This window comes from Myzus persicae, unplaced genomic scaffold (genome assembly GCF_001856785.1).
Source record: "Myzus persicae strain clone G006 unplaced genomic scaffold, MPER_G0061.0, whole genome shotgun sequence".
In the NCBI taxonomy this organism is placed as follows: Eukaryota; Metazoa; Arthropoda; class Insecta; order Hemiptera; family Aphididae; genus Myzus; species Myzus persicae.
Window position 1 is genome coordinate 150001 of NW_019100958.1, and position 12292 is coordinate 162292.

The following is a 12292-nucleotide window of genomic DNA, read 5'->3' on the forward strand; positions in this document are numbered from 1 at the left end:
ACATTAACTTGCCCAGCCTTGTAACCAAACTAACATATCAATTTTTTTTTATTCACACACGTCCCACGTCTATTGCCTAATCCAAAAATACATCTCAAATACTCAATACTGATCTGGAGGTATACAATAATATTTGAACAGCACCATAATTATTATACGATAATTTTTGAACATAAAAATACATTTTTTCATAAAATATATAAATTAATTTTTTATGTTGGTATATCCATTCGTATAATTTGTAGGGAATTTTGGATTCTATGTTGGTACAATTGTTTGAGATTTGCTGGTTTTTTTTTAATTTTTTTTTTTTTTTTTTTCCATGAAATTTCGGGAGAAGTACCTGATGCCCGAACTACATAATGATAACAATATTATGGTGCCGTAATAGGTAGTATTTATAACGACCCACTGTTAATCATTGTTATCATCCATCACGATATCGTATGTTTCTGATAATGAAAAATGGTCAAGAAATGGTTCTATGTTCCATCTTCCATCTTCCATGACGAAATATATTGTTCCATGGTTTCATCACCGTGGTTGTTCCGACGAATAAGAAACAACAAATAATAATTAATAACATAACCTGAAAGAAATCTTCCACTGTTCGGTTCTTTTACTTTCACGTACACGTTTTGTCCGAGTGTTTCCTGTCTTAGGACGTTTTTTTTTTAAAACCGTAACCTAAAGTAAGTACAACTTATTTATATCGTTCGGATTAAAAGAACAATATTATTTACCATAAGTGTTGCATCGTTTTGGTGTTTATTCTTGTTTCGGGTCCTTAATTATCTCGGATACTTCGTACCCAAAATCCAAGTATATTACGTTGGATCTCCATTTCGTTATGGATCTACCATCTTTTTCTCTTGATTGATCAAACCACCACCCAGACGGTACAGAACTGGAAGTCGATGTGCCACTGTACGTTTTACGTTCGTAAATCGAATGTCTGGGTATTGCAATCGGCATGACCAGGTCGAACAAATCAACCGTCGACGATCCTGCGACGGCGATGGCATTAAGTCCAAATCGCCATGTCAATGCCATTGACTATTACTAGGGTCCGTACTGTGTGCATGTCCATGCGCAAGTTGACCGAAACTCTCAATCATTACAATTGAAATGTCTTTCTACATGTACATGATGATTTGTGTTAAATTTACTCCTCACAATCGTTTTGCTTGATTTTAATCTTGCCCTTTTTGATGCCTTGCTTAATAATTATCTATTTTCAAAATGCACTGATGACATTATACCGCCCCAGACTGAATATTATGTTGAAGGTTTGGTCTGAGCATTCTTCTGTTATGTTAAATAAAATAATGTAATTTGAGTTATTAAATAGTTTAATCATTTGATGTATGTATATTTTTGTGTTATTTAAGTAATTAATGTTACTAGGTATATAGAATTCAAATTAACATTTGATGTACTGACATGTTTTTCTTAGCTTATATTTAAAATCCTTAATTAGATTGATAGATCCTCTACATATTTTTTTTCGTTTCAGATAATCAAATATGACCAACTCTAAGGGTTATAGGCACGGAACTAGGGACTTGTTTTCCAGAAGATTCCGTAGGCATGGAGTCATTCCTTTGTCAACATACATGAAAGTGTATAAGGTTGGCGATCGAGTTGATATCAAGGTAAATAATATATTGAATTATAATAGGTATTTAGAATAATTAAAATTGTTATGTTCTGTTTTAATGAAAATGTTAAATTTTTAGGGAAATGGAGCTGTACAAAAGGGTATGCCTTACAAAGTCTATCACGGTAAAACTGGACGAGTATTCAATGTATCCAAACACGCTCTTGGAGTAATTGTCAATAAAAGAGTCCGCAACCGTATTATTGCAAAGAGGTAAATAATAATTTTTTAAGTTTAGGAACGTCTTAAATTTTATGAACACAAATGTATTTGTTTAATAATAATGTTAACTAAATTTATAGTTCTAAGTAATTACAAACAAATCTGTCTAACCGCTATGGCATTTTGTATTTATGAATCAAAGATTTGATTTACACTTCTTAATCAATGCTATATTTAATATAATTTGAACTTTTTAAATGCTGTAACCTTTTTAATTAAATTATTTCATGATGACATTATACCGCCCCAGTCTGAAACTCATGCTGAAGGTTTGATCTGAATGTCAATTTAAGTTTAAGTTTCTCTAAAAATTATAACTGTTCATAAAGAATCTTAAATATCTGGATTGTGCATATGGTTATATAAATATAATATGATGAATTTATACCGCCCCAGACTGAATCTCATGTTGAAGGTTTGATCTGAATATTTTTCTCTATAAATTATAAGTACTTAACTAATTTAAAATATATGACGTGTTATTAAACAAAGCTTATTATAATTAAGATACAGATTTAATATGATGACCTTATACCGCCCCAGACAGAATCTCATGTTGAAGGTTTGATCTGAGTAATTGTATGATAAAGATTTTTGTTTATTATCTATTTTGAATAATCTATATATTACGATAAAATCTATTTAATTCATTGAGAAATATCTAATGTGTTGAATGTTTTATGATGACATTATACCGCCCCAGTCTGAGACTCATGCTGAAGGTTTGATCTGAAAGTCAATTTTAAGTTTTTCTCTAAAAATTATGAACAATTGTAAAAAATGTTTAGTTCAAGGATAATTTATGTGTTTATAAGTAATGCTTATAATTAATATTACAAAATACGTATACAAATCTAATATGATGATTCTATACCGCCCCAGACTGAATCTCTTGTTGAAGGTTTGATCTGAGTAGTCATAAAATTCAAGATTTTTGTATATTATCTATTTTAAATAATCTATATACGTATTAAGAGACATATGTTTGAAAAATAGAGGACCATGTAAAATTCCGAATGTTTTATGATGACATTATACCGCCCCAGTCTGAATTTCAATGCTGAAGGTTTGATCTGAAAGTCAATTAATTTTTCCTCTAAAAATTATAAATGTTAATAAAGAATCATAAACACAAAGATTAGGTATGTGCTTATGAAATAAAGCTTACAAGTATTATTAAAAAATTAAAAATTTAATATGATGAATTTATACCGCCCCAGACTGAATCTCTTGTTGAAGGTTTGATCTGAATATTTCTCTAAAAAATATAACTGTCACTAAATTATAATGTGTGTGTTAATAAAACAAAACTTATATGTGATTAAGATTTTTTATTTTATTTTACAAGTGCACATACACAATCTATACATTTTGTACGAGTTGGATAGAGTTGGTAAGACATGGATTGCCTGAATTAGAAGCCACCCAATAGTGGCACTTACTTGACACGATGTTTAGGGTAATAAGGAGAGGGATATTTAATTTAAATTGTCGCGATACCATTTCCTTTTGAGTCTACGTTGTGGATTTCCTTGTGATTAAGATTAAAAATATACATGTATACAATGTAATATGATGACCTTATACCGCCCCAGACTGAAAGTCATGTTGAAGGTTTGATCTGAATAATAATAAAATTCAAGATTTTTGTTTATTATCTTTTTAAAATTCTTTAATATACCTATTAGCATAAAATCTATCTGAGCCATGTAAAGTGCTGAACGTTTTCTGATTATGTAAAAAATAATCCCAACTATCTACAGTTATAGAAAATATATTAAATATTGAACTAATTATGATGACATCATACCGCCCCAGTCTGAATCTCATGTTGAAGGTTTGATCTGAATGTTCATTATTATTTAAGTTTTCCACTTGTATTTAAAAACATAACCTGAATAATTTTACAAAATGTACAGTGATGTTCAATATTTTAAAATAGTTAATAAATCTTACGTTAACCTAATTTATACATTATTCAGAGAATTTCTAACCTCTCGTGTGTGTTGTTGCCATCTAACAAAAGTGTAAATACCAAATACATTATTAAATTTAGAGGTAACAACTTTTCCCATGGTTTGTTGAAAAGTTTTCAATATTTTAACTTTGAAGCGAGTCACTAGTACTTTTAAATTGTAATATTCTAAACACTTATACTCTTTTCAAAATTCAAATATTAAAGAAAATAACATTTCCTACAAAACAGAAAATATTGTTACTTTTTGTATATTATGGAATAATTTTAAGGCAATACATGTGAGTCACACATCATCTTAAGTATAAGTATGTAACATGATGACATTATAACGCCCCAGACTGAATATTATGTTGAAGGTTTGATATGAGTAGCTATCAATATTGTGATATTTATTTTTAGGTGTTAATAAGTTAACTATATAAGTTAATTGTACAAAATATTATATTACCATTTGGCAATGTATTATGTGATTCTACGTTCCACAGTATATTATATTTAATAATAAGTTAGTTTTATCAAGGTTAGTCAATAATGGTTCATATATTATTGAGTTGTTGCCTGTTAAACAATAAGAATATACAGTAGAGTCTCCCTAATCCGGACAATTTTTATTTCGTACTTTAGTACTCATGTATAATGTATACATTCAGGAATATCCATGGTTAAGATATTATTGTAATAATAACAATAATAATGTGTAATGTAAAATTGTGAATCAATACATTTTGAATTTGTATAAATACCTAAGGTGTTTTTTGTTTATATTTATTAGTAAGTTTAAAAAAACCGTCATTCCCTTTAATCCGCCTAAAGTCCGGTCCCATCTAGTCCGGATTAGCGAGACTACTGTAATTAGTTAATAAGTAATGGAGATCACATTTAAGTATAACACTACAACATTAAGAATTGCAGTTTTATATTAATTTATAGTGTCCAAATTTTGCTTGGATACTGTTAGCATTAATTACCTGGGTAAACTTGACATTATTTGAACATTAACATTGAAAATTATCTATAATATTAAATGAGTTACCTATTGTTTTTCAATTTTGGAAGAAGTAGGATCTAACATTGAAAAAATAGTGATGACATTATACCGCCCCAGACTGAATATCATGTTGAAGGTTTGATCTGAATATTTGTCAATCCAAGATATTGTAATTTTCAATTATATAATAGCAACAAAAATATTATAATATTGGTATAGATGAAATATAAATTTAAATTGAATGCATTTAAATGCCATAATATGATGATTTTATACCGCCCCAGACTGAAAGAAGTCATGTTGAAGGTTTGATCTGAGTAATAATAAAATTGATGTTTTATTTTTATTTTAAGTAATGTATTAAAATATAAAATTAATATATATTAAATATATTTTTCCTATCATATTGTTGTTTCTACCACCCTAAACTAAGTGTTATATTGTAAGTTGAATGTGATTAAAATGTGTCCATTGAGTGCTTCTAATGTATTCATTGTTATGATGATTATATACCGCCCCAGACTGAATGTCATGTTGAAGGTTTAATCTGAACATTTTTGTATGTTAAATTTTGATAAACTAAAAATTTGTAACATAACATGTGTTTGTGGATTACAAAATATATTAGCCTGTTATTTTGTAATGTATAATAATTAATTATTGACACTGAAGGTATATTTTAGTATACTATCTTAAACTTTAGACTAGCTATGATATGTATGTGTACATTTTTATAAATGATTACCTGGGGGAGGGGGGCATTGGCATTTATATATGTTTTACCACCAATATTTTTTCTTTATTTTATATAGTTTTATTGTATTGACCAACATATTTATTTTACACACTTTTTGTATGTTTTTATTGTCATTACTCAAAAATGAATGTATATTTTTAAAATTTTCCATTCTTCATTGGTTCTCTGAGTAGATACTCCGTATATTCTTAATTCACTCCTTAAAGGGTTTATAAAATAAAAAAATATGTTGTCTTATATATTTTATATATGATGGTTTATTTAGTTTGATTTACAAAATATTATTTTAAATTTAAAATGTTATACTTTTAATGTTAATCTAACCCAACAAAATGTTATACAAATTGATTAATACATGTTAGTGTTACTTAATATATATTTGAATCTATACATTTCTTGAAATAAATATGTTGTATCATAAATTAATTTTTATATACTCAATTATTAAATATATTTGTTTAATTTTTTAGAATTAACATCCGTATTGAACATGTTAACCCATCCAAATGTCGAGATGATTTCTTGAAGCGCGTAAAAGAAAATGAAGATAAAGTTGCTGATGCTAAAAAGAAGGGAATCAGAGTGTGCCTTAAACGCAAAGTGAGTTTAAGATTTAATATTGTTTTTATATTGCACATACATTTTTAGATTTGGAAAATAGGAATGAACATGCCTTGGTTTTAACCTATTTCTTGTATTTGTATTTTTTTTATTATAATTTTGCCATATATTATGTACTCAAATAGTTTCTAAGGCCATTTTATTGAACTGAACATTGTTTATGGTTTTTAGCTTGATATAATTGTAAATTGAAAGAAATGCAAAATTTATATTTTAGAAAATAGGAGAAGTAAGTAGGTAACAACTAAAAAAAGATTTTTCTTGGTAAAGAGAAATTATTCACAATAAACCAATTTCTAAAATGTAGTACTATGCATCATTTAAGTAACATTTTTATCAGGAAAAAAATGTAAAACCAACATTTTCATCTCAGTTTTTTAAATTTATATCCAACATTTTATTAGGTCTATAAGCCTTGAAAAGTTCAAAGTTACTTTTGTAACATTTATGAAAGGTAGAAGTTATAAATCAAAATATTTATTTAAATTAATTATATAGGCACTATAAGTAGCTAACAATTGTAGGATTATTGCTGAGAGTATATTTGCCTATAAATATTTTACCCACGTTAATGCTATAGATTTTTATTATAGATTAATAGTTTCAAAAGCAATGAGTTTAAATTGATTTCATCTTATTTTTTCTGTGAAGCTATTCACTGCAGTGTTTCTCAAATGGTGTTCGTTGAGAAATTTGAGGAAATATAAATTGATCAGTAATATTTGATTTGAATTATAATTCGAACTTAGAATAGCTCCTCTTGCTAGGTTGATTCCTTATTTTATGGTAAAATATTTGGTATAATATTAAAATGAAAAAAAATGGAAATTCTGCAAAATGTTCAAGTTCTTGCAAAGGTTCCGTGAGTAAAAGAAGTTACACTGCAATATTGTATAGATAAAAAGATACGGATGTAATTGGTAGGGTACTAAGTAATATTAGTAAATGTAACACTATAATCAATAGAATAAAAATGTATTTTTTCTGTTTCTAATGATTACTTATACAAATTACCGCAAAGTTAAAGTATACCATTTAAATGTTTGTAAGCATATTAACATTTTATTTAAATATCGTTTTGATGATGTATTTAATTTGTTTTCAGCCTCAAGGACCCCGACCAGGTCACATAGTAAGAGGAACGGATCCAATCAGTTTAGCTCCTCTACCTTATGAATTCATTGCTTAATTGCTGTTTTAAATATAAATGTCGATTTAAACACATTTTATCGTTTTTTTTTTATTATTATTATTAAATTCTTGTTTGACACTTCTTATTAATAATGTTTCGTTGGTCCATGTAAACAAATCCTCTTCTCTTGAAACCATCTGAAAGGATTCCGGCATTGAAAAGCACCAGTAAGCCGCCCTCGGCTCCATTCAACTTAAATCCCTGTAGTTAAATCCTTTACCTGTTTCCCTACAAACCGAGATTTCCCTCGTTATCGTGTATAAGTGTCGAGATTTGTGTGTATGGCGAACTATGCGCTATTATGCAGGTTTCTTTACAAACATATCGTTGCATGGCGGCGCAGACGTGCACTTAAGTTGCACAATATTTCTTGCTTTTTATACTATACGCGTTCGCTGATAAAATCTATTTAGGATTTTACGCGTTTTAATCATTTCGTGTAATTTTTTTTTTATACTATTCTCATGCATTACATATAACTAAGTGTATGTTCGTTTTTGTGCGGTCGCAGTTTAATTATTCCGTTTAGAGACCGTCTGTTTTGTGGTTAGATCCCAGATTACAATTTAACTCGTCATTGGTAAGTTTTATAATTTAAAGCTGTTTGTTATCAACATTATTAGTAAATGTATGTTGACATTTGGCCATCAACGTGGTTGGACGGTATTAAATAACGCTAATGTATGTAGTAACATCTATCTTCATTCTTGAATTCTTCAGTATATAGAAGAAATAGTGTCTGGATAGATGATAAAGATCGATAGAAAGAACACGCATCTATAAACTTTTTAGATTCCAATAACAGTGTGTCAGAAGACCGAATAGTTCAAGTTTTATCCATACATTGTTTTCGGAGATAAGTGTTTTCGCATATCCATGTAAAATCGGCAGAAATTTTAATATCGAAAAGTTTGCTTTGTGTAACAGTTACCTTTAATTGAAATATAGTATATACCATCTAATTTGATACGATTAGTGGTTGGAAATTTGAAATGTATGAGTTACGTTCGTTAGAAATGCTTTTGTTTTTTTTTTTTATATGGCTTTAACGTAATAATTGAGTACCTAATTGAAAATTGTAAATATACTATACCAACGAATGATCAATATCAGTTGTAAGTAATTTATTACATTTTTCATTTTTTTACACTTAACTGTTTACAGAATAGAAAAGTAAAAATAATGTTACTCTTATCAGCGTTTGATTTGTTATTAGTTTGTCAAAGAAAAGAGTGTGTTATCGAACGAAAACTTAAATGTTAATAGGTTATAATTGTTTGAGTCCTTAAATTATAATTATTTTTTTGATTAGTCTTCGAGGCAATCGTTTATTTTGATCTATGAAAGTTTAAAATAATTTTAATGAAAGAACAACTGTTATGAAACTAATGGTGACTTTTGCATGAAATATTTTATTGAGTGGGTATTTAATATTTATTATGTAATTTTATTCATATTACAAGTGCACTACTTATGTTAAAACATTTGATGAAAACCTCAATTGTTTTATAGTTAGTTGACGAACAACTTAATTAGATTGTCGTTTATTGTTGCCAAAGAAATTCCATATTTATTAATGATGTGCTGCAAGTTAATCAGACTAGCGCTAAGAAATAAAATTGTGTCATAAAAGAGTATAAGTGGGTTAACAAACACAATATGGCTTAACCCTTTCCGTCATATATTTATATTTAAAGAAAAAAAATTTTTTTTTCAACTAATTTGAATTAAGCTTAATTTTAAAAGTTTTTTAAAGTTGGTCCCAAATTGTTTGGACAGGCTGATCCTGAGATATAATGTGTCCTCTCAACAGGACAAGATGACGTAAAGGTATCTATGTTAAATAATACAAAAAATACTACATCATTTGGATTCTTATGAATTTAGATATGCTTTATTAAGAAACATTTATCAAATTATTAAATAATAATCTATGGAATTAAAATAAAAGTTTAAAATTAAAACATTACATGGTTTAAAGTCAAAATTATATTTAAAACTATTTTTTATTTAGAATGAAATGATTCAAAACAATTTTGCTTACGTGCTATACATAAGTTGACACTACATTTTTTACAGCTTACATACGTTTTAGATTTACAACCAAAATTCTTACATCTTCCAGCCTCTTTCTTATCCAGGAATACTGGTGTATGTCCTATATCATCAAATCGCACATCATTAATTGGTCGTTGCTGTTTAGTTTTTGGTGTTGATGTAGGTGAAATAGATGTGGACGAACTATTACCAGGACGACCTCTTTTTTTTGTAACAGGTTTACCTGATAAAATTAACGCTTCAGCCAAGTACTGTCTAAAGTGTATAAGATCTAGGATTTTTTTTTCGTGAAGTCCTAAAGATTTTGCTTCTTTTTTATACTCAATCCATGAATTCACTGCAGCTATATCAATTCCATGAGTTATGAGGCGTAAAGTCCACTTTTTTGACCTTATAAAAATTCTGTACAACGATATTAAGTGATCACATTTGTCTACTCCACCCATTCCTTCATTATAACGGGCTACAACTTCCGGTCTTTGAACGTCTACATATTTTTTATTTTTTTTGTCATAACGTCGACATTGGTCAACTTGTCCTATACCACAAAAATTTGAAGCCAGAACTACACTTGAATTATCATACCATTTTGTTAACACCACTCCAGACGTATTACAAATTAAATTTTCCATGTAGCCTCTACTGTGGTGTTTTTTAATTTCTTTATCGGTAGTAAATGGGGGTTTCATAAACCTATCAACTCTAATTGTACCGGCAGCATAAATATTTCGATTTTTCAACCATTCAAACAGCCAAAATGTACTGAAATAGTTATCGAAAAATAATGTACAGTTGGGCACATTAATTCTTTCGGATAACTGCATTACTAAAGATGCACTTTGTCCAAATTGAGAATATTCTGGCCTAATTTCCGTGGTAGATCCTTGATAAATTATAAAATCATAAATCATTCCTGATATTCCACATAAACAAAATAATTTTACGCCCCATTTGGTTGGTTTGTTTTTAATATATTGTTTTACATTTAATTGTCCCTTAAAAGGGACCATTTGTTCATCAACACTGAATGTTGATTCTAGCTGTAAACTAGTACAATATTTTCGTATAGCTTCATATAAAGGCCTCACCTTCCAAAATCTATCATTAGTATTCGGGTCTTTATCGATTATAAAATGTAAATTATTTCTCAATTTAAAAAATCTATTTGAAGTCATATTTTCCGAAATTAATGGGACGGCGAATTTTGGCTCCCAGTACATACGCACTCGTGGTAAACCAAGATTTCCCATCAAAATATTTATGCCTATAAACGTTTTCAATTCTGCTACTGTAGTAGGAGGAAAGTTTGGTACATTATTACGAACAGCGTATAAATTTGTGTTAAAAACAGCGGTTTCTAATAATTCGTCTGAAAAATAATTACTGAACAATTGAAGTGGAGAAGACAAGTCGAAAGTTATATTTAGATGTGGTTCAAAAATATCAAAAGGTAGAGTTATGTATTCACCACGAATCCAAGTAACATTTTTTTTGTCAGTCAAATCTTGTTGGGTGAAATAGTCGCTAGATGACACGGAGGAAGTAGGAACAACATTTTGAATATTATCTACTATATTTTCTTCAACTGCGTTTTCGTCGATTTCGACTTCAATATTTTCACCCATATCATCAAAATCTTCATTATTAGTTAAAAAGTCTGACAATAAAAAGAAACCATAAGTATTAAAATTGAAAATTGTATGAAATAAAATATTACAGAATGTAGTAAAAAGTAACATAATTTAGTATAAAATATAAATTACCTTCAAGTAATTTTAAATCCTCGTGACAATAATTATTTCCCAAATCATCGTCGTTAGCAAATTCCTCGATGTCGGAGTCATCTCCATTTTCAAGTATATTTAAAATATCATCGTCTAATAATTTAAGGCGATCTTGACGAATCATATTTATTATATTTATACAACTTTAAAAAAATATAAAACAGTTATCGGAGTTACCGGAGCGTCACAATGTCCTTTACGGAGTACACGTACATAACGCACGATAACGTTCGATCGAATAAAAATTTTTAATATCTAACGCATAGATTGAATTCAGAAATACATATATTATTTATAAAAATAATCAACAATACTAAAAAGCGATAACGATTAGGATAAATGACAAAACAAAAATGTATAATAATAGCATGTTTACTTGTCCAGGAATAACGCAGATTAATACTAAAAATTCAGATAATGAAGATAATAATAGGCGAAGCAACCGGGCAAATAAGAAATATATACTTGTCCTCTAGAGAGTACACTATGACTGAACACAGTTCCATATCATATTTGTCTATAAAGCTTATGGAAATCAAGTGTCCTCTATAGAGGACAGGGTGACGGAAAGGGTTAAATAAGTTGCGAGTAAAACGAAGTTTTAAGTCAATTTTCTTGTTATTTCGTGTCTGATAAATGAGCAAGCAACAGTGCCACTTAAAACTAATTTAGCTACAATAAGATTGGTACCTACACTTAAAGTTTTGAAAACCTGAAACAAATAAAAATATGCTTAATATTTTATTTTTATTTTTTTAATCTTCAAAAAACTTAAAAATAAATAACAATGGAATTTAAACTAAAGGTTGTATATTTATTGAATTTAACATATTGTTAAGTGAATGTTAACTACTGACAACAATTTTATTACAAGTAATATATTTATATATTTATAGTGTTATTACCAAAATCTGAATCCCTCGCGATTTTTGATTATTTGCTGTAGGTACTTGTTTTATATTTGTTAAAAATGAGTCACCTTTGAGTTATTACTTATAGCTTTTAAAGGATAATTATACAGCTTAACCACGT

The 12292-nt window shown here is 28.4% G+C and overlaps 2 protein-coding genes across 2 annotated transcripts; one reads left to right on the top strand and one right to left on the bottom strand.

Annotated features, from left to right (window-relative positions):
* Positions 1-562: 562 nt before the first annotated feature.
* On the top strand, positions 563-7450 carry LOC111027044 (60S ribosomal protein L21). The gene is made up of 5 exons (XM_022305255.1): positions 563-692; positions 1517-1655; positions 1740-1873; positions 6076-6205; positions 7332-7450. The coding sequence occupies exons 2-5, from the start codon at positions 1527-1529 to the stop codon at positions 7413-7415; spliced, it is 477 nt and encodes a 158-aa protein (XP_022160947.1). The 5' UTR covers positions 563-692; positions 1517-1526; the 3' UTR covers positions 7416-7450.
* A 1650-nt stretch (positions 7451-9100) lies between these two features.
* On the bottom strand, positions 9101-11831 carry LOC111027045 (piggyBac transposable element-derived protein 3-like). Its single transcript, XM_022305256.1, has 2 exons — positions 11240-11831; positions 9101-11133 (listed from the first exon to the last, which is right to left on the bottom strand). Exons 1-2 carry the CDS (start codon positions 11382-11384, stop codon positions 9425-9427), a joined length of 1854 nt encoding a protein of 617 aa, XP_022160948.1. The 5' UTR covers positions 11385-11831; the 3' UTR covers positions 9101-9424.
* Positions 11832-12292: the final 461 nt, after the last annotated feature.

What these genes read in the sequence shown, in the direction of transcription:
- LOC111027045 (XM_022305256.1), bottom strand. Translation starts at nt 11,384, where the DNA reads ATGATTCGTCAAGATCGCCTTAAATTATTAGACGATGATATTTTAAAT. An exon ending in GGATTTAAAATTACTTGAAG is followed by an intron (nt 11,134 to 11,239) that starts GTAATTTATATT and finishes TTTTATTGTCAG; the next exon opens with ACTTTTTAACTAATAATGAA.
- LOC111027044 (XM_022305255.1), top strand. Translation starts at nt 1,527, where the DNA reads ATGACCAACTCTAAGGGTTATAGGCACGGAACTAGGGACTTGTTTTCC. An exon ending in AACCGTATTATTGCAAAGAG is followed by an intron (nt 1,874 to 6,075) that starts GTAAATAATAAT and finishes TTAATTTTTTAG; the next exon opens with AATTAACATCCGTATTGAAC. An exon ending in GAGTGTGCCTTAAACGCAAA is followed by an intron (nt 6,206 to 7,331) that starts GTGAGTTTAAGA and finishes ATTTGTTTTCAG; the next exon opens with CCTCAAGGACCCCGACCAGG.